At 40.2% G+C, this 18608-nt stretch overlaps 1 protein-coding gene across 7 annotated transcripts in view; it reads right to left on the bottom strand.

The window, feature by feature from the left end:
- CNKSR2 (connector enhancer of kinase suppressor of Ras 2) overlaps positions 1–18608 on the bottom strand; it is a 209482-nt gene that overhangs the window by 160588 nt on the left and 30286 nt on the right. For all 7 annotated transcript variants that reach the window (XM_064707352.1, XM_064707362.1, XM_064707373.1 and 4 more), the window contains exon 2: positions 11374–11537. In XM_064707352.1, coding sequence (XP_064563422.1) covers positions 11374–11537 — 164 coding nt within the window. The remainder of the gene's footprint in view (positions 1–11373; positions 11538–18608) is intronic.

The raw sequence follows: 18608 nt of genomic DNA on the forward strand, positions 1-18608 counted from the left end.
GACTCACCTAGCACCAGGCCCAGCAACTTGCAGAAGTATGCAGCATGGACATGGTGTGGCACTAAATTGGTTTTGGTGGCTTCAGAGATCTAAGTTAATTAGCATACTTAAATTCTTTTTTAGCAGTGAAGGACCACCACAATCACATACCAGAGAATACAGTGCTGCCCTGCACAGCCTCTATCCTGTAATATTCACTCATTTAAAGTCAAGTTTTAAACCTTGTTTCCATTCAAGAATCACTTGCTTAAATTACATTCCTTAGCTGTGCAGAAGAGACATAAATAATTATGCAGAGATATTAACAAAAAGTAGTAAACAAACAATATTAACAAACAGTAGCTGGAAATCCTTCAAAAGTACAAGTGTTACCAAAACAGCCCTCAAGAATGCCCTGATTTAATGTTCAATTACAATATAATAAAGTACCATCAGTGATTTGTCATTTCTATAAGAGATTTGTTTTCCTCACATACACAAAGAGTGATAGAGTTATTACAAAAAGGACTTATTTGCCTTTGCAAAGGAACAAGCAGTTGCACAGACTTGAGTTTAGTACTCCTCTAACAGAATAATTGAATTTTGAAGGTTCTCACTTCAGCCACATCAGAGGGTGATAGCATGCGGTGCTGACAACTCGCTCAGTTGACAATGAAATGGGCTACTCATTACAGAGCATGGACCATTTCCTACCACAAACTATGAAGTAGAATGCACAAAGCCCCTCAGATGCACACAGAAAAATCTACTTCCTAATGACACTCCATGACAGCCCCAGCTCTCCTCCCATGCTGATCTGTCCACAAGGAGAGAAGGGAGGAGAGATACACTCATCAATGCTAATTGAAGACCGCTGAAGCTTATTCACCTTAGTCTTTTTCTATTGGAATTGAGGGGGCACAATGTGAGGTGGTGATTATTTACAGCAGTTGTCTTGCTCCCAATCCAAACCACCTACTAAATGAATTTAATTCTCTTTTACTACACAGGGACTGCAGGAACACTATACTGAAGCCATTCCCAGCGAGCCCCCTGCCATCCCCAACATCCACTCCCATGCCAAGGGGATCATGATGGAAAGGAGAGACTACAGCACACAGCTCATCTGCCACCTCCCAGCCAGCTCTGTGTGCCTGCAAACTGAGCACTCTTTGTGAGGGAGCTGCTCAACCAACAACCATCCTTCTGCAGCAGAAAACGCACTTTGGAACTCTGCTGAAGGGGCCACTGACCATATACTAAGATTGCACTTTATAAACCATTTACTGGAACTTTTGTGAAGATCCCTATCTCGGGCAAGAAAGGCTCTGCAGGCATGTTTCTCAACTACACAGATGCTGTCCCCTGCCACTACAATCAATCCCAATTAGACAAATTGTATATTTGGGCAGTAACTTTTCCACCATGTACATATTTAAGAGCAATTATACAACAGATAGCATTGGGTTATAAATAGAGATTACAAGATGAAAACAATTAATTGGGATTGAAAAGAAAAATGTACTTTATTATGCATCTAAATGGCTCATAACTTATTAAATCAGTCCAAAATAAGAAGATAAACATCAGATAAAAATATATCTGTTTTTTCCTGTAGCTTTCTGTGGTTGGCCTGCTGAGGAAGCACAATTAAGGAGTGGGGGGGAGTAAGCTGAAAAAAGATAACAGGTTTTTTCTTACTTCATTCTGCTTCTTGAACATCTAGCTCATTTTGGCAAAATTAATGGAGGAAGAAATAAATGAAAAATATTCTGGATGAATGATACATCACCAAAAATGTCTTAAAGACCAACCACAAGCAAGCCCCAACAACATGGCACTCACCCCCACACGTGGAGGTACAACCACAGGCTGCAGGCCAGCCACGGGCCTGCTCACAGGGCTGCCTTCTTTCTGACACACTGAAACGCTGAATTTCTTAATTCAGCAGGCTGTTCCTAAGGAGCTGAGTCTGATAATCCAAAAATAAAACTAAGGTGGGTGAGGAAGGGGTGTGTGAGGAAGATGCCATACAAGGCCAGGCACCTTCTTGTCACCCCAGCTGTGCCCCACACAGGGCCCAGAGCCAGGGGACACCACACTGAGGCTGAGGTGGGACCCCAAAGGTTCTCAACAACCCCAGATTATTTCAGCTCCCCCTCTTTTGCCATTTCCTCTTTGTCACCTTGTCTGTCCCTCACCTGCTCGGACAGGCAGGTGCTGGTTCCCAGCCTGTGCAGGCCGCCATGCCCACCCCAGAGGGAGCCCTCGCAGGCAGCGTGCAGACCTGCAGTACCAGCAGAAAGTAAAGCCCCAGAAGAAAAGAAAACCTGCAATATTGAACGCTGCAGACCAGGCAAAACACTCAGGTTTTTTTGTACAACAGGAAAACAGGCTACATTTATGTATACACTTCTTTAGAAAATCAGCTACAAAACCTTAGTCGCTCCCTCTTAATATCTAAATGATGGCCACCTACAGCCACATTCTTTTTCAGAGGCTGTTTTTCACCATCAGATATGAGGGAAGGAAGAGACAGCATTACAGATTCAAAGCCTGTTTTAACACCTCTTCATCAAATGTGTGCGTGTGTGTGTGTGTGTGTGTTAACACAAAACACTGGGCCTAGGCCACATGTGAATTCAGTCTTACATGAGGATGGCTTTGGTAAAGCCTCCACCTGTAATATCATACAGATAAAGCCAGATATGAAAAATACAGAGATACATTTCAGGCAAAATATATTTCAGGGCAGCTGTATTTATTGAAGCCTTTAAGTAGAAGGATCCTAAAGCAGCAGCCAAGCTAACAAAATCCTCACTTTGTTTATCACTAATATTTCTGGCCCACATTAAAAGCGACCAGAGCTGTGTGTTCTAATACTACGGAAAAGCATGCTTAAATAAAAAGTGCCAAGTTGAATCATACTTTATATTCAATAATACACTATTAACAACATGGTTTTGTTAGAAAAGCACTGCGTTTATTTTCAAGCACTGTAAGAAGATAATTGCAGGCAAAGGAGACAGTTCTTTGTTTTCCCCTAGTCTGCATTTAGCCAGCACTAACACGAGTTGTGCTTTCATTAGCCAAAATATATTCACAGTCACTGAAAGAGCCACAAAGAAATCTCTGCATGCCTGTAGAGATTACGAGAAGTGACACAAGCCTAGGCATCCACTCCCCCAGTGAGAGGCCACAGAGTGTCTTCAGATACCCTGCCCCAACAGAAAAGGCTCCAATGGAGTCCCTTCTGGCAATCATAAAACAAGAACTTGATGAAGCTGAACTACACAGAGTAATAGCTTGTCAGCAGGTGTTTGAACTGAAGGTGGTGGGTGCTATTAATAGACATCTCACCTGCTAATTACTTTTCTGTGCCTTAACATGACAGTGTGAGCAAGGAATTGTAGCTCTTTTCTTCACATGCTGACAAGCAGCAGCTCTAATCACCACTGTGGAGTTTTTTGAGGGTATTTTTGTGAGAACAGCCAGCCTGGTCCCTCTGCAAGCCCATCCTTGCAGGAGCATACCAAGAGTAGGAAGAGAGTTCACAAACCAAATGTGAAAATAAAGCAAACTTTTCTTTAAATAGTTTCATCAATGTTCAGTAGTTATGTTCCCTGCTTCCCTCAATCAAAAAAAAAAAGTTAAAATTTAGACCTAATCTCTTTCCTGTGTTAAATTCACTTGATTCTTGATGGTAGGAAATACATCTGACACTTTTAGCACAGCTGAAAAGTAAAGTGTTCCAAACTCGAACACTGCTAACTAATCTCTGCTGGCTTAGACAGACTGTCTAGAAGATGCCAGGACTTTGGTTTTGGGTATTTTTATACTGCCCATTCCAAGTGCAAGGCCATCTCAGCTACCTAAATAAGCCAAGCTCAGATCTAAACTCAGTACAATGTGCAACACAGACATAACCACAGTCCCATTAACAAATCCAGAAATCCCTTAGAACAGCTGTCTCGATCACAACTTTTATGCAACCATGAATATCTCTACGTCTCCAAGCACAAATGCTGTATCAAGTTCAGTGACACTGTTTGACTCTTACAAACACTTCAAGACAGGGAAATGAACATATGGCCTCTCTGCCTACCTTTCTAAATCAGTGTCTTTTCTTCAGCCCAGAAATCTGAAAACATTGGGAAACAATGAAAGAATACTGCTGAAAACCATGTGGAGCAAAAGGCATGCAGAGACCAGTGCTCAGTTCTGCTGAAGAGACACAAGATGGGAACTGAAGGTGCTACTGTAATACTGGTGCTTGTGGGCAAGAAGAAAATAAAAGCAGTATCTTCACCAGACAAGGGAGCAGATAGCAGTGCTTACATTGATTAATTTCTGCTGCTCCTCTGCAGAAGGCAACCATGACTGTATAAACTGAAGAAGGTGAAGGCTTATTTTAATTTGGTAACTATTTTTTGTAACGCACACAAACAATATAATTTTAAGAAGAGAGAAAATGGCAACCATTTGAAAAGACAAATTTTATAGTCTAGATAGCTGTACTGAGCAATCAATTATGTGTAAAGAAGTGCAACTTCTCAATTACATCTGATATATCTCAGTAATAAGGATAACTATCAAAACAATGAAATAGTACGTTTTCTCTCCAATGCAATAAAAAGTCATTTTTCACTTATTCACAGGAGTTTTAGGCAAGAATAAAATATGGCTGCTAAGAAATGGACTTAAAATCACCTCAGGTGAGTTTAATTCTTTTCCTCACTATCTTTCCAATGCTTTCACCTTCCACACTTAATTCTTAAGTATCCTTTCTGTTTGTATGATTTATTTGCTTTTAAACAAACAACCTGGAAACAGTAAAGTTCACAGGATCCTCATTTCTCAGGAGCCTGAGAAAGATTTTAAATGAATAATCAAAACGGCATCACACAGATATCGCAGCACATGCAGTCATTTCACAACCACACCTGAAAATTAGTGGTGGGCAAAAATTCACCAAGATAAGTTCCACCCTTTGCCTCTGAAGTTGATTTTAAAAATGAACAAAATGGATCCGAAACTCATTCTCCAAAACATTTGGCTGAACACGTCCCACAAAGTATGAGGCAGATAGCTTACCAGCCCAAAGCTGCTAGCAACTGATATCACAGCTTGTCATATGGAAGGTGCCTTATGTAACTTTATACCTCATCAGATCTGCCTACAACATATATTTCTAACGGCCCTTCCTCCAGCGTCTCGAAATGCTAACACTAAGGTTATCTCTCCTTCAAATAGCACTGGCATATGGGGTAATTTAGAAGTGCACAACACATGATCCTGACACATCTGTTTCTTCTACACAGAATAAGTAGATAAGGACAGAAACCCCAGATAGCTCAAATGACATTTATCATTTACTGCAATTATTAAACATGCACTGATTAAAAGGCAAACTGTTTCAAAGAGTATAAATATTTGTCCTAAATGTTTATGGTCAGAAAAACACTCAGGTGTGTGATACTTCTAGCCTTGCAGAACCCAGGAAAGATGACTCTGAAGTCATCATCATTATCTCCTTGAAAAATGCCCTTCTTTTTCTACACCACAATCAAGGAACATGTCAAAAAGCCAAGCCAAGGCCATGCTTTGTAGCACTAATAGAGCAATTATATAAACTATTCTTCTTTCTCTTATTCAATCAAAAGCCTCTGAAAGACCAAATGCTCATTACTTTTTTGGTTTTTTTACTCTCTCATGCAATTTAGTCCCTAGCCTGCCAAATGCTCTTATTTCCCCATAATTTGAACTACCAGTTCCATATCCAGTTACATGCATTTCCAAAAGTCTTAAACAGCTAATCAGCAGTTCAAAATAATTGTTTGAAAAATGAAATAAGTATTGTTATGAACACATTACCTTTTAGAAGCATTTTACATTGTAACAGCTTTTTTTATCTGGTCTGCTAGAGAAGAGAAGAGAAGAGAAGAGAAGAGAAGAGAAGAGAAGAGAAGAGAAGAGAAGAGAAGAGAAGAGAAGAGAAGAGAAGAGAAGAGAAGAGAAGAGAAGAGAAGAGAAGAGAAGAGAAGAGAAGAGAAGAGAAAGACCAACAACAACAAAATCCACAATTAAAAAGTATCTAGGATCCATGACTGATTCTTGAGGCTGGTGGGCAGAAGGATGTTCACCCTTTGCATGCAGATATATTTACTGCCTTTGGCACAAGATGGGGTTTACTGCAGTTCTGTGCAAAAGATTTGTTAACACATTTTCAATGTGATCTATATGAGCTATCAGAAACTCTTTAGCTCCTTAGCTTTATTGATCTGGTGATGGACTTCAGGATTTCCTGCACTGCAGTTAGATTAGCTCAGGCTGAGGACAGGGAGGCATATGATATATGATATATAAGCAGAACTTCAATATGCAATGGGCAATAGTGAAAACAGTAAGTAATTTTTCTGCTATGAGCATTCAGAATACTAACAGTAAATTCCACCTTCAGTACATATAAATCTCCATTCTGAAATGAAGCCTACTTCATTTAGCACCAGAATGATTAAGTCTAATATTCACTGTTACTGACAAAACAGTTTTAAGATCTGACTAGTGATAAGTACAAAAAAAGCATTTCTGTGTGAGAAATGGCAGGAAGATGAAATTAAGATAAAAGGCATAATTCTTAAGAGGAATCAAATAATTCATGGGTAAAGTAGGTCTATTTTTTTACATTCATTTGCATATCAATGTTTTGTGTTAGTGGTAAATGGTAAGTAATTTCATGCTGTTAGTGCACACCAATGTTTTCTCTGCCAAATAATAATGCTACTTCATCTGCTGCAATCTTCTAGCTTTACAGATTCAAATATAGTGTGCAATAAATTCCTGTACAGCCATAGCAGATTTAACTAACTAGCATGAAACTAGTACTGAAACTAGTATGCTCTATAAAGCAAAAGCTGTTTTATTTTTTAACTAAACTCTATCCTACACAAATTAAGATTTCCTGAAGAATTATTTTGCAAATTCACAGGAACTTCATGAAGTTCTTTGCTAATGAAAAACTCCAAAGCATCCAAAATACATTTTTGAAGCTTTTCAAATTCTTATAACAACACATCTACTTTAGCATCTCTGTTTAAAAATATTTGCAAAATCAAATTAATTTAATCTTCATGCAAATACAATGAACATGATATTCAGGAAAGCAAAAAATAACAAAAAAAAAGACTCTCCATCTGGCATCTCATTTATCAAGGCATTGTGATAAACTAGATCATTTTCTTAAAGATGGAAGAAGTCATGTTTGGCTGAGCAGTCTTCAGTCTTTGTGTTCTCCAGGCAGCGTGTAGTGTTTTTTGGGAAAAAATAGTCATACACAGTTTTGTAAATGAAACTCCATCTCCTGACAAACAGATGATGGAAAAGGAATTATGTAATTTCTTTGTTTTCTTCATGCCAGTTACGTGTAGCAGGAGCTACAAGATCCCCTCAATGCATTACAAACCTGATGACTGATACAGTAATCTGACAGCAGTATCTAAGGAATTTGCCCTTTATTATGCACTTCTCTCCTCCCAATGCATCATCTCCTTTTCTTCTCAATTTATTTTCTACTAGCATTGCTCATTCCCATTCAGTTCTTAAAGGAACCATGAAAGAAACAAGGCTCATCACATTTTGTGATGATGAAGTCTGCTACACTGTTGTTTGTTTAATGATTAAATGAAAAGCAGTGTTAGGCTAGCTTCACCCTCACACATGATCATGTTGAGGCTAAGATCTTAATGGCAACTGTTAGAACTAATGAATGACTGTGTATTTTATTACCTGTGAATAGTGGAGAAACATGGCACTCAACTCAGTAGTTTTTCCTGTATCTCTAGAGGTGGACTAGTAGTTCCTCAGTCTATCATTTTCCACCAGTTTTGAGACATCAATTTTTCTGGGTGATTTTGTTAGTATGAATAAAAATGCCCATCCACATCAAGTAAAAATCTACCTTCTGACACCGCCAGTCTGATTGCATGTCCCAATTTAAACAGAAAGACAAGAACAGGAGATTTGTCTTGCTGGAAATCAAGTAATGATGCCAGCATATATCCATCATGGTGGCTTCTCAAGGTTTCTCACCTTAAAAAGCATGTGACAAATTCTTAGCAGCAACAAAATACCATCACAGACATCACTACTTATTTCTTCTAAGCACAGAGAACATTTCCTTTATGATGCCCTTTCTGACATATAGATTTTGTAAAACACAAAGCTGCACTGAGGCATGATAATCTATTGAACATGCTCCCACCTTCCCAGTCTGAAGGAGAGAGGGAAGAGATGAACTGCCTTTATTAGATTGCTTGCCCTCTCCCAGAGCATGTTCAGCTCCACTGAAGGTATGCAGGATGTACACCCCCCACCATTACCCGCAAGCATGACCTATAACAGCACTAGCAGCTGGGCAAAAACTTTATTCCTCCTTTCTCTAAGCACCACAGGAAAAGAAAACCTGTGAATATCACCCCCTGAATGCTTGTTCTGCTGTCAGGAGCACAGTATGGCAGGCTGGCAGCCAAGAGAGACTCTACTAAAGATGGATAGCACAGGCCACCATTTGTCCTCTGATCAGCTCACAAACTCTGGAGGATCCATTTGTTGCAAGTGCTGATGACAGGAGGCAAATAATGTGAGAGACCACAGCCAGCCACCCACCCACCTTCTGTCAAAAACCCATACAGAACATCCTTTAAATAGGATGTGTTATCAATCATAACTGGCTCCCAGCTCTTACTGTGGCAGTTTGTGCGTTCAGCACAGTCCAACAGCCCCCACTGGCGTGTCCCCTGCACTCTCCATACCAGCCAGATTTGCTTGTTCAGGCTCTCCACCTTCCCCTGGTAACAAGTTGCAGTCCTGTGAATTATAGGCATGCAACACAAACAGCTGGTTTGCTGTTTGCCATATCCACAGCTGCCAGGGAACTGCAAGCAGAAGTTTACCCCCAAAAAATATTGGGAAGGGGTGGCAGGAATAAAGCACATCAGCAATCAACATTGCAGAAACTTTCCTAAGTGACAGCAACTCTGCGTTGGAAAACTCCCCTGCAGAGTGGGAACAGATGAACAGTGGGAGAGGTTCTGTCCCCTCACTTGTACTCAATGCCAAAAACTGTTTAGGTGGTCACTCACTAACCCAGAGAGAAAGGTGGAAGAAGCAGAAGCAACAATCCTTTAATTTTTTAATATTTGCTTTTAAATCAATCTGGAGTTAAGCTTGCAAGGCATAATTAACTTTACTACTCATAGCCCATCATCCCATCCATATTCTCCAGCATCCAAAGAGATGTTAACTCATTTGGATCATGTATTTGTAACTCTTACTAAGTTCTATCATGAAACGTCTTTCAAACTCCTATCAAACAAACAAACAAAAAAATCAGATAATTTTAAAAAAATTGCATAGCCACTATCTGAATTACCAGTTATCCTATACTGGAGAGTCATAGGCTTAATGTTCTTCTAAACAATACAGCTAATATTAAAGTCAAATCAGAAGAAAAGACAAGCCCTACCCAGGACAGATACTCACAGATGCAATAAAAAAAGCCTGTATGTATAGGACCAGTCCAGCCAAATGGATTGCCTCTGAATTAAATTTTCTAAGAGGTTTATCTGATTGGTAAACAATAAATTCAAATTAAGTCCACTGAAATCAATATAACAATAACATTCTGTATCCCCGAGGAGCCATCAGGAGCCAATAGTGAGACTGCAAAAACCTCATCTTAAATTAGAAGCTGCAATCTGAACTCATGCCACTGTGTCTTAGCAATTTTCTCTAAGACAAACTCAGAAAAGCAGACAATACTGTATGTGCAACAAGAACCAGGAATGGAGAGTCTTGCTGCATGCATTTAAGATGCAGTGTTATCCTTTGCTAGAAATTCATCATTTTATATTCAACTTAGTTCCATATACTTTTGCCTAAGATAAAGGAGCTACAAAGACAAGTTGTGTTTGTTTGTCTGAAGATTATATCTATAATTACATACCAAAGAAAAAAGAAATTTCAGCTAATAAACAAGGTTTTTTTTCCCTTAACAGTAATCTATTTTTCAAAGAGCCACAATCTGTTTCTCTGTGTGACTGGGAAAAACAGTCATTGGTGCTCCCCCTAACTTAGACTTTATCCTTCTCAGTTAACTGAAGTATTTACTTTCTTGTTTTCTTTTGCACTGTCTGATAAGAAAAGTACTTTGTGAATAACTCTTTATGTCCCCTTCTATATCAGTAGCATTTTTTTAAGATTGCAGCTTCCTTATTTAAAAAAACAAATTGATGAGTTAACTTATTGCACTGACTCACACTGCAACGCTACTAGAAACTGTATTCTACTGAAGACAATCTGTGTTTAAAATCAAATGTTTTCCTGTACCAAAAAGCTTTCTCCTTTTTTTAACTTTTTTTGCGTATGTTTTTTTTTTCACTCTCTCCTTTTCATTACATTTCACAATACCCCAAAAATGTAACAACAGGGTATTCAGAAAAGCTGCTGCATATGGAGAACCAACAAGCCCTTGTGAAGAGCCTTTCAGCCTACCGTCTTTGATTGCCTCTCCCAGGATTCAGCTTTCTTAAAAGCTCCTTCTGAGGCTTGAAGAATAGCATGTACTAAAAACCCACAAAACAGCACCTTAGGCAGTGAAGTACATCTTAACAGAGCTATTCACAATCTTTTCTACAGTGGAGAATACTGTGTGCCCAATCTATCACTAATCTTTACAGACACACACTAGAAGTTCATAAGTAGGGTGAAGTCAGCACCACACCCCTCACTGAGCAGATAATCCTAGTTATGCACGACATGACCTGACTGAAAAGATCATTACCAAAATCCTTCCCTATGCCTCATCAAAAATTTATATATTATTTATACATAAGGTAATTACTTCAGTATTTAATCCTTTCAACTGTGAAATATAAGCAGCTCTGTTTCATCAGGCTCAAAAAACCATCTAAAACATAATTTGCATGAAAGGACCAGTGAAAAATGACATGGTTAATATCAGAACATTTTGTTTGTAAAGGGCAACCAACACTCAATTACACCATTCACATATGTAATTATTTTACATTCCAAACTAGAGTCTAGCTTCTCTAGAAACAAGTGATTTCAGATAAAATTTTACTCCATAAAGACAAATATGCAAGCCCTAAATCTCTGATGCGAGTTTATTTAACAAACATCACTCTATCAATAGATTTTTCCCTTTATCTTGCCCCTGGCTTAAAATGCTAAACTGTTCACACATTACAAATCAGGAGTTTCTTGAGCTGCTTAGACAGTCTTTAGGACTAACATTTTGAGTACAGGAAGTGTGAATATGTGAACACTTCCCATTCCCAATGTGCTCACCCCTCCCAATTTGCCCCAGAAGTTTACCAGTGCACAGAGCAAGTCTACTGCTTCCAAGATAAGCTCCTGATGGCCAATTCGTGTGACTCCAAGATCTTCCAGTTCCTGATGAGTAATTCGTAATAGCTGGTCACCACTAATCTTCTCTCTCTCAAAGTTCTTTATATATTGCTGCAGGCAATCATCAAGACCTGCACAAAAGGACAGAAGGAGGGAAAACAAAAGTTAGCAACATTTTTGTACCCTAGCAGGAAATAAAACTGGCCAAAAACTAAGGCAGAAGAGGATTCTTGCCCTATCTCTAAGAGAAGCATTTTAACATTAAAAAAACTTTATGTTACCCAAGAACCTTGAGATTCAAAGAGCTACAGCAGCCATGGCTTTTATACCTGTGGACAATACCAACTGCTCCTGAACCCTGAAAAAAGCCCTGAATTCTTGTAGTTTACTGTGCTGTGAATGCCAACCTGGCAGCCCCTAATAACAGGTATGCTAGGGATGCCTCCACACATGTGGAAGGGGAGAGAAGAAAATGGAGCACAACAGTCAAAGTGGCAGTGCCACACCACAGCATCTCTCCCACTCCAAGGTCCCTCACATATTGCTGAGACACCTAAAAGTTCACAGATCATGCTAGCCTCTAAAACAAGCTGAGCTCTACAGAACAAGAAAGGCAGTAGCATTGCAAATGCAAAAACTGGGCCCCAACCCAGCAGCAGATCCAGCTCAATGTCCCACAAAGAGACCTGCAAGGAATGACAGTACACAAATGAGCATGAAAAGCCACTCAAAACAAGACCTGGCTGCACTCCTCAGAACACAAGGAGCAGAAACAGACCCACTGTGCCAAAAATCATGGCTGAAAGTCATGCACCACATTTGCTCAGGACATGGCTTAAGCAGCATTGTACAGGTCCTGCTTTGGGGGGCCTCCATATTCTACCTTTTCCGTTTGATTATGAGTCAATGATATGCAGCTGGCCACACGTTCACCTGGAGCAAAGAGCTCTGCAGATTGTGAGAGAATCCATCACACATCTCCGGCCCATCCATCTTTGCCCAAGAGAGCCAGGCAGTCCAGGGAAGCTCTGCAGCATGTGCACTCATGTACCAAGGGGATAAGTAAGACTCTTGGGTATTTGGTGGTCCATTTAACATTTCTGTCTGAATATTTCCCATGGATCAACATGACTGCTACCAAGCAACAGGACTTGACAAAGCTCTAAATGCATTAATTTCTTGAGAGATAACAACCTTTCTGAAAAATGTCTTCAAACAATCCCTAAGAGTAAAAAGACATCTGCTCATTAGACTGGAAGAAACCAAGAACATTCTTACTTGCTAATCAAAATGTCTGAAAAATTTGAAGATAAATGGAAGATAAAAGATTGATCTGACTGCTGAGCCCCAGTTATATTGTAAGAGCCCTGGTATACAACATAAAGCTTCTCTGAAACTGGTTTTGTTGCATTTTTGGTTCTCATTCATGCTTTTCAGGGCGTAGCCACACCTCAGAAGAGACTCGCATGAGGAACATGCTGGTGCTTCAGGCAGGGATGCCCCAGTAGCAGGACAGCCTGTTGCTCCTGGCTCAGCCCTGGGGCAGGAGTCACCCATACTCTGTCCATGCTACACCAACACAATATTCATATTGCGTTGGTATAGCATGGACAGCGTGGCTTTAACCTCTAGAATTCACACACTGAAACTAAACCACACACAAACAAGCTGTAAAAGAAGTGCTCCAGTCTCAAGATACAGGAGAAAGTCCCCAGTTCTAGCAGACTTCAACCATGTCCTTCCAGAGCCTGCTGCCTGATTTTCTGCCTCCAAAACATAACCACCTAAAGGTCTAGGTTAATCAAGCACTTGAAGCTATTGCCTTCATTTCACTGCCCTCTCCAATCAGTTGCTCAACCCATTTTTCAGGAAAGAAATCTTAAGAGGGCAGGAGAGGCCCCCTCCATAGGCAGCTGCTTAGACCAGCTCAACTGGTCAGAGCTAACATGCACCAAAGCTGGGAGGGGGTTGATCCTTGTACAGACCACTCTTAAGGGCTGGACTCAATGATCCTTGTGGGCCCCTTCAACCCAGAACATTCTGTAATTCTGTGACAGGGTGAAAATTGAGCTGTCAGGAAAGAAGACCAGCCTGACTGAACAGAGATCTTTGACTGGAACTCAGGGGAAAAAGAGAGTTTATGACTTTTGCAGAAGGGACAGGAAACTCAGGAGGACTACAGGGATATAATGAGGTTATACAGGGAGAAAATCAAAAAGACCAAAGCCCAACTAGAACTTAATTGGGCCAGTGCCATAAAAGAAAACATAAGTGTTTCTATAAATACATTAACAACCAAATGAGAGCCACAGAGAATCTTCCACCCTTATCAGATGTGGGGGGAAACACCGTAGGGAAGAATGAAGAAAAGACTAAGGTTTATGTCTTCTTTGCCTCAGCCTTGAGTAACAAGACCAGTTGTTCTCCAGGCAGCCAGCCCCCTGAGCTTGAAGACAGGGATGGGGAGCAGAATGAAGCCTCCATGACCCAAGGGAAAATGGTCAGTGACCTGTTAGGTTACTTAAACACAAAAAAGTCTGTGGGGTTGGATGGGATCCACCCAAGGGTACTGAGGGAGCTGGTGCAAGTGCTCACTGAGCCACTTTCCACCAAATACCAGCAGTCCTGGCTAACTGGAGAGGTTCCAGTTGACTGCAGGTCAGCAAATGTGATGTCCAGCTCTAGGAAGTGCTGGAAGGAGGATCTGGGCACCCACAAACCTTTCAGTCTGAACTCATGCCAGGAAAGGTCACAGAGCAGCTCTTCCTGACTGCAATCACACAGCACACACAGGACAACTGGGAGATCAGGCCCAACCAGCATGGATTTAGAAAAGGCACGTTCTGTTTGACCAACTTGAGCTCCTTCTGTGACAGGGTGACCCCCTTAGCAAACGAGGAAAAAGCTGTGGTATAGACTTCAGAAAAGTCTCTGACATCATTTCCCACAGCATTTTTCTGGAAAAACTGGCAATTCATGGCTTGGATGGGTGTACTCTTGGCTGGGTATGAAACTGGCAGGATGACTGGGCTCTGGGAGTGGCGGTGAATGGAGTTAATCCAGCTGGTGGCTGGTCACAAGTGATGCTCCTCGGGATTCTCTGTTGAGACCAGTCCATTTTAAAATATTGATGATCTGGATGAGGGACTCAGTGTACTTCTGCTCTTCCTGAACCTGAAACCCACACAGACTCCTGAATGAGAATAACATTAAATAATCAACGTCATCAGGTATCAAAAAATGAATTACCAATTAAGGCACTAGCAACACAAATTCAGAATAAGACATGACAGATGCACTTAATAAACAGTTACTGACAGATAATTCTACGTAAAGGCATTACTCTCCCTCCTCCTGCTACCTAACTATTTTTGTCATTCAGATTTTGTCATTCTAGATGTAGTCCCTACAGGGTGAGAAAAAAGTTTAAGAGAACAAAATACTACTGAGAATTGTTTGACTCACCAATTTCAAATAAATTACAGCCAGGAAACAACAAAATAATTTAACCATATACTGGATGACATTTACAGAATAGCTTGCCACAAATATGTCTCCTTATTCCCTAAGCATCCTTTTAAAGTAATTTATTTCTGTCATTTTATTTCTAAATTAAAGAACAACTCTTCTTTTTGTAAACAAAACTGTGCACAGATAATAATGGTGACAATGATGATGATGACAATAATACAAAAAGGCCAGCATTCCTCTCCAACACCTTTTGCCCCCAAAGCCACAACACATCCAGACAGCCACTGCTGCCTTCAAATCAACAGGAGGGGAGCTGCAGGGAACGAGCATTCCCAGCTGATGATACCATTAACTTGGGACAGGACAAGATGTACCAAAAAACACCAGGTGCCTGGAGAGGAAGCTAAGTGAAAATAACATCTAAAGAGTACTTTCTTCTCCTAATTTCCTGCAAGTCTAAACTCCACCCAACCGCAATGTAGTTAGCAATTTTTCTAGCTGCCAAGGGCTGCTCTGCTTCTTCCCCTCTGTCATATGAGAGGATGTCACCCAACTCTCATATCACAGCAATTCCAGCAAATAATTCGGTATGATGCACTGTTCCCTGTGCCTGGCCATGGGTGAGATTAAGATTGCAGTGTATCCAGCACTCTTGGATATTTCAAGAAGTGGCCTCAGTCCAAAAGCCAAGTTCATGATTATGTTCTGGATGTGTAAGGCCCTGGAGTACATAAAAACTAGGTTTTGTAGTGTCAGTACACAAGTAATAGTCTTATATTCAACAACCACCCAAACAATCACCCAAAATAACTGTGAGATTTCCGAGAATATGTAAAGATACAGGGGTTTTAGTAGAAAGAGAGGTAAAGTACGACACTCGTCCTCTTAAACTGGATGATGATAGTCCTCTTCCTTTTAAACCAACTCTTTAAAGGAAACTATATACTATAACCTTTTTTCCTTGAAAGATCCCTGGTCTTGAGTTCCAGCAGTAACACAGATCTCCAGTGATTTTAACTCCCCTGCCCCACATGCTTTTCACCCGAGCTTATCAACCACGGAGTCTGAATGCTGTCCAGACCCCACTGTCACTCATGACCTGGCCCGTTCAATTCGCGCCTACAAGAGCAATGAAGATGTTGAAACACTGCCCATCTTTGTTAGCTGGTGTGTACCTGAGGTGCTGTGTACACAAATGGACCATTCTGGACACTGACAGAGAAGGAACAACTTTTTACATTTAATCTCAAGCAAGCTCTACCTCTCTTGTGGGATTAAATACATAAATACCAGCAAGAAAGTAAGAAATGCTCCTCCAAAAGAAACTGTACAGAAGACTCAATGCTTTAAATAAAAAAAATATATATGAAAAAAAAGAACCCTCATCTAGAAAAGTTTCTCTTGCGAGTAGAACATACTGGAGCTGGTTTTTTTCCCAACTCTGTCAGTGAGTTCTACCTTGCATGAGCTTATTCAGAATTCATCAAACCACTAACAATTTTTAACACTTCACAGATGCAAATCAGACAGATTTCTATGTAATTAATTCCTTTTATTACAACAGCATCATAGAAAGTGATCAATAAATGTTTAATTTTATTTTCTTATTCATATGATTTTCTGGAATAAGACTGCAAAATCCATTACAACCCTCCAGAGAAATCCTCCATGTCACAGTCTCCTAACTAAAAACTTCATGATCATTCTGAGGAATTGTCTTATTTTGATGTGTGTAACAGGTCATCTGTTTTCTTTTGAAACACGCCAAGGAACAAACTGCCCTGTAATTCAGTGCCCAAACACGTTATGCACATCTGTGATAACTGAAACTCAAATAAGCCTCTCCATGAAATATATTTGAGGTTCTGGTCTCAGTCTGCTCCTTCTCTGCAAGCAGTTCAGTCTTTTCTTCTACCTCTAAGAGACTAAAAAATATTAAAATAGGCTCTTTCTATGGCTAGATCTGAATAAAATCAGCTGCTCAGATACAGTTCTAAAACAGAGTCAACTAGGTAGAATATTCTTCCCGAAATTGGCAGTAAAAATTTTTTTCTTCAAGGTTGGGAAACTACAGTGGAAACAACCAACCTTCTGTCCTTATCAGCCACCTTTTCAGTTTGGCTTAAGGAAAGGATGATAACATTACAGGTTTAATTATCATACCTGAAACTTTGACAAGGGAGTATATTTTTCTACTCTCCTGGTATATCAAAGTGAGGACACAAACTGACAACTTCCCTGAGCAAGTCCTTGTTCTGTAAATACAGCACTTACTGAAAAGTAGTAACATACAAACAATCCATCGAATAATTTTGCATGGGAAGGAAAAACACACAGCTTTACTAAAAAAAAACCAAAAATATCAGAAACAAAATGAAATGTCTAGGCTTTTCTTTTTTCTTTAAATATAAGGCAAACAAATTTATCTTTCAATCTGAACAGAAGGAGTACCTGAACTCCAACAGCTTTTATACCTTAACAAATAAAAATTCAAGCAGCACACTGCAGCACAGAATTTACCAAACCACGAAAAAGAAAAGTAAGCTGGAATGTAATATAGACTGGGTGTGCATATATGTAGCACTATCCCAATGCCTTTTCATATTGCAAAATATTATTTGCAATGCTTTTACCTAAACCAGAATGCTGGAAGTCACCTCTCAAAAGTTACAGTTGTTTTATCCCTGCTCACCACTAAATTTTAGCCAAGTATTCTTAAGGACTGTCAATCTTTGAGACTGCACATCAGTCTACATATATTTCAAACTCGAAGTCTGAAGTTAAAAAATTGTTTCAGACTCGAAGGTAAGTTAAAAATTTTGCTATGACATATGCATTTGCACCTAGGCTTTACTAATCCAAGGCTGATAGGCTATTAGCCTATTCACTTTAATTGCACAAAAGTAGAAGCTTTACTTATGCCAAAGAGCAAGGCAAGCAAGCAGAAAACTATGCCCTCTCTTCCCTTTCCACCAAGAGAGCCATTCCTGGGCACAGACACTGCTGGCAGGTCACAACAGGCAATTATCCCCACTCACATTTTCTCCCCAGAACCAAAAGATGAGAGGCAAGACCAGGAAATGCCAGTTTTCCCCACAGTCTGTACATGGGAGATGGGCATTTGGAAACTCTCCATGCCCCTCAGTCCGAATGTCAGCACAGAAAGCAGGGGCGAGCCAAGCCAGCCACCTCCCACCTGAGAGGCAAAGATAATTCTCCTCTGCCCACAGAAGGGATGCTCGCTGCTTCAGGGTCTTCAGCACCTCCTGGGCTTCATATGTGACAAACAGATGTCACAGTTATTAGTGCCAGAAGCCAGTGCAAAGAACAGAACGTTTTAAGAGCTGTGGAAGGCAAATGCCTACTGTGAACACGATAACTGCAAAAAAGCAATGCCCCACCCCAGAGGAGCACTGAGGAAGGATGTTCCATGAGCCACCAGAAGCAGCTTTCAGTACAGACTGAAAAAACATTATGATACATTTGAAACTGGAAAAAAAACCCGAGCACATTAATTGCAGGCCGATTAAGGAATGGGTACAGGATCAATGAAAAAAAGAATTGCCAAATGCCTGGATTACAGCAGTACTTGCAAAAGAGCTAGACAATCAGTTTGTGCACTGTTTATCTGTAATTTCAGATGAAAGCTCTCTAACTGCAAAACATATCTGTTCTTCACTCTGTAGAATTACTCTGTTACTTACTCCCTTCTCTCCCTCTCTGTGACATAG

This window comes from Zonotrichia leucophrys, chromosome 1 (assembly GCF_028769735.1).
Source record: "Zonotrichia leucophrys gambelii isolate GWCS_2022_RI chromosome 1, RI_Zleu_2.0, whole genome shotgun sequence".
NCBI lineage: Eukaryota > Metazoa > Chordata > Aves > Passeriformes > Passerellidae > Zonotrichia > Zonotrichia leucophrys.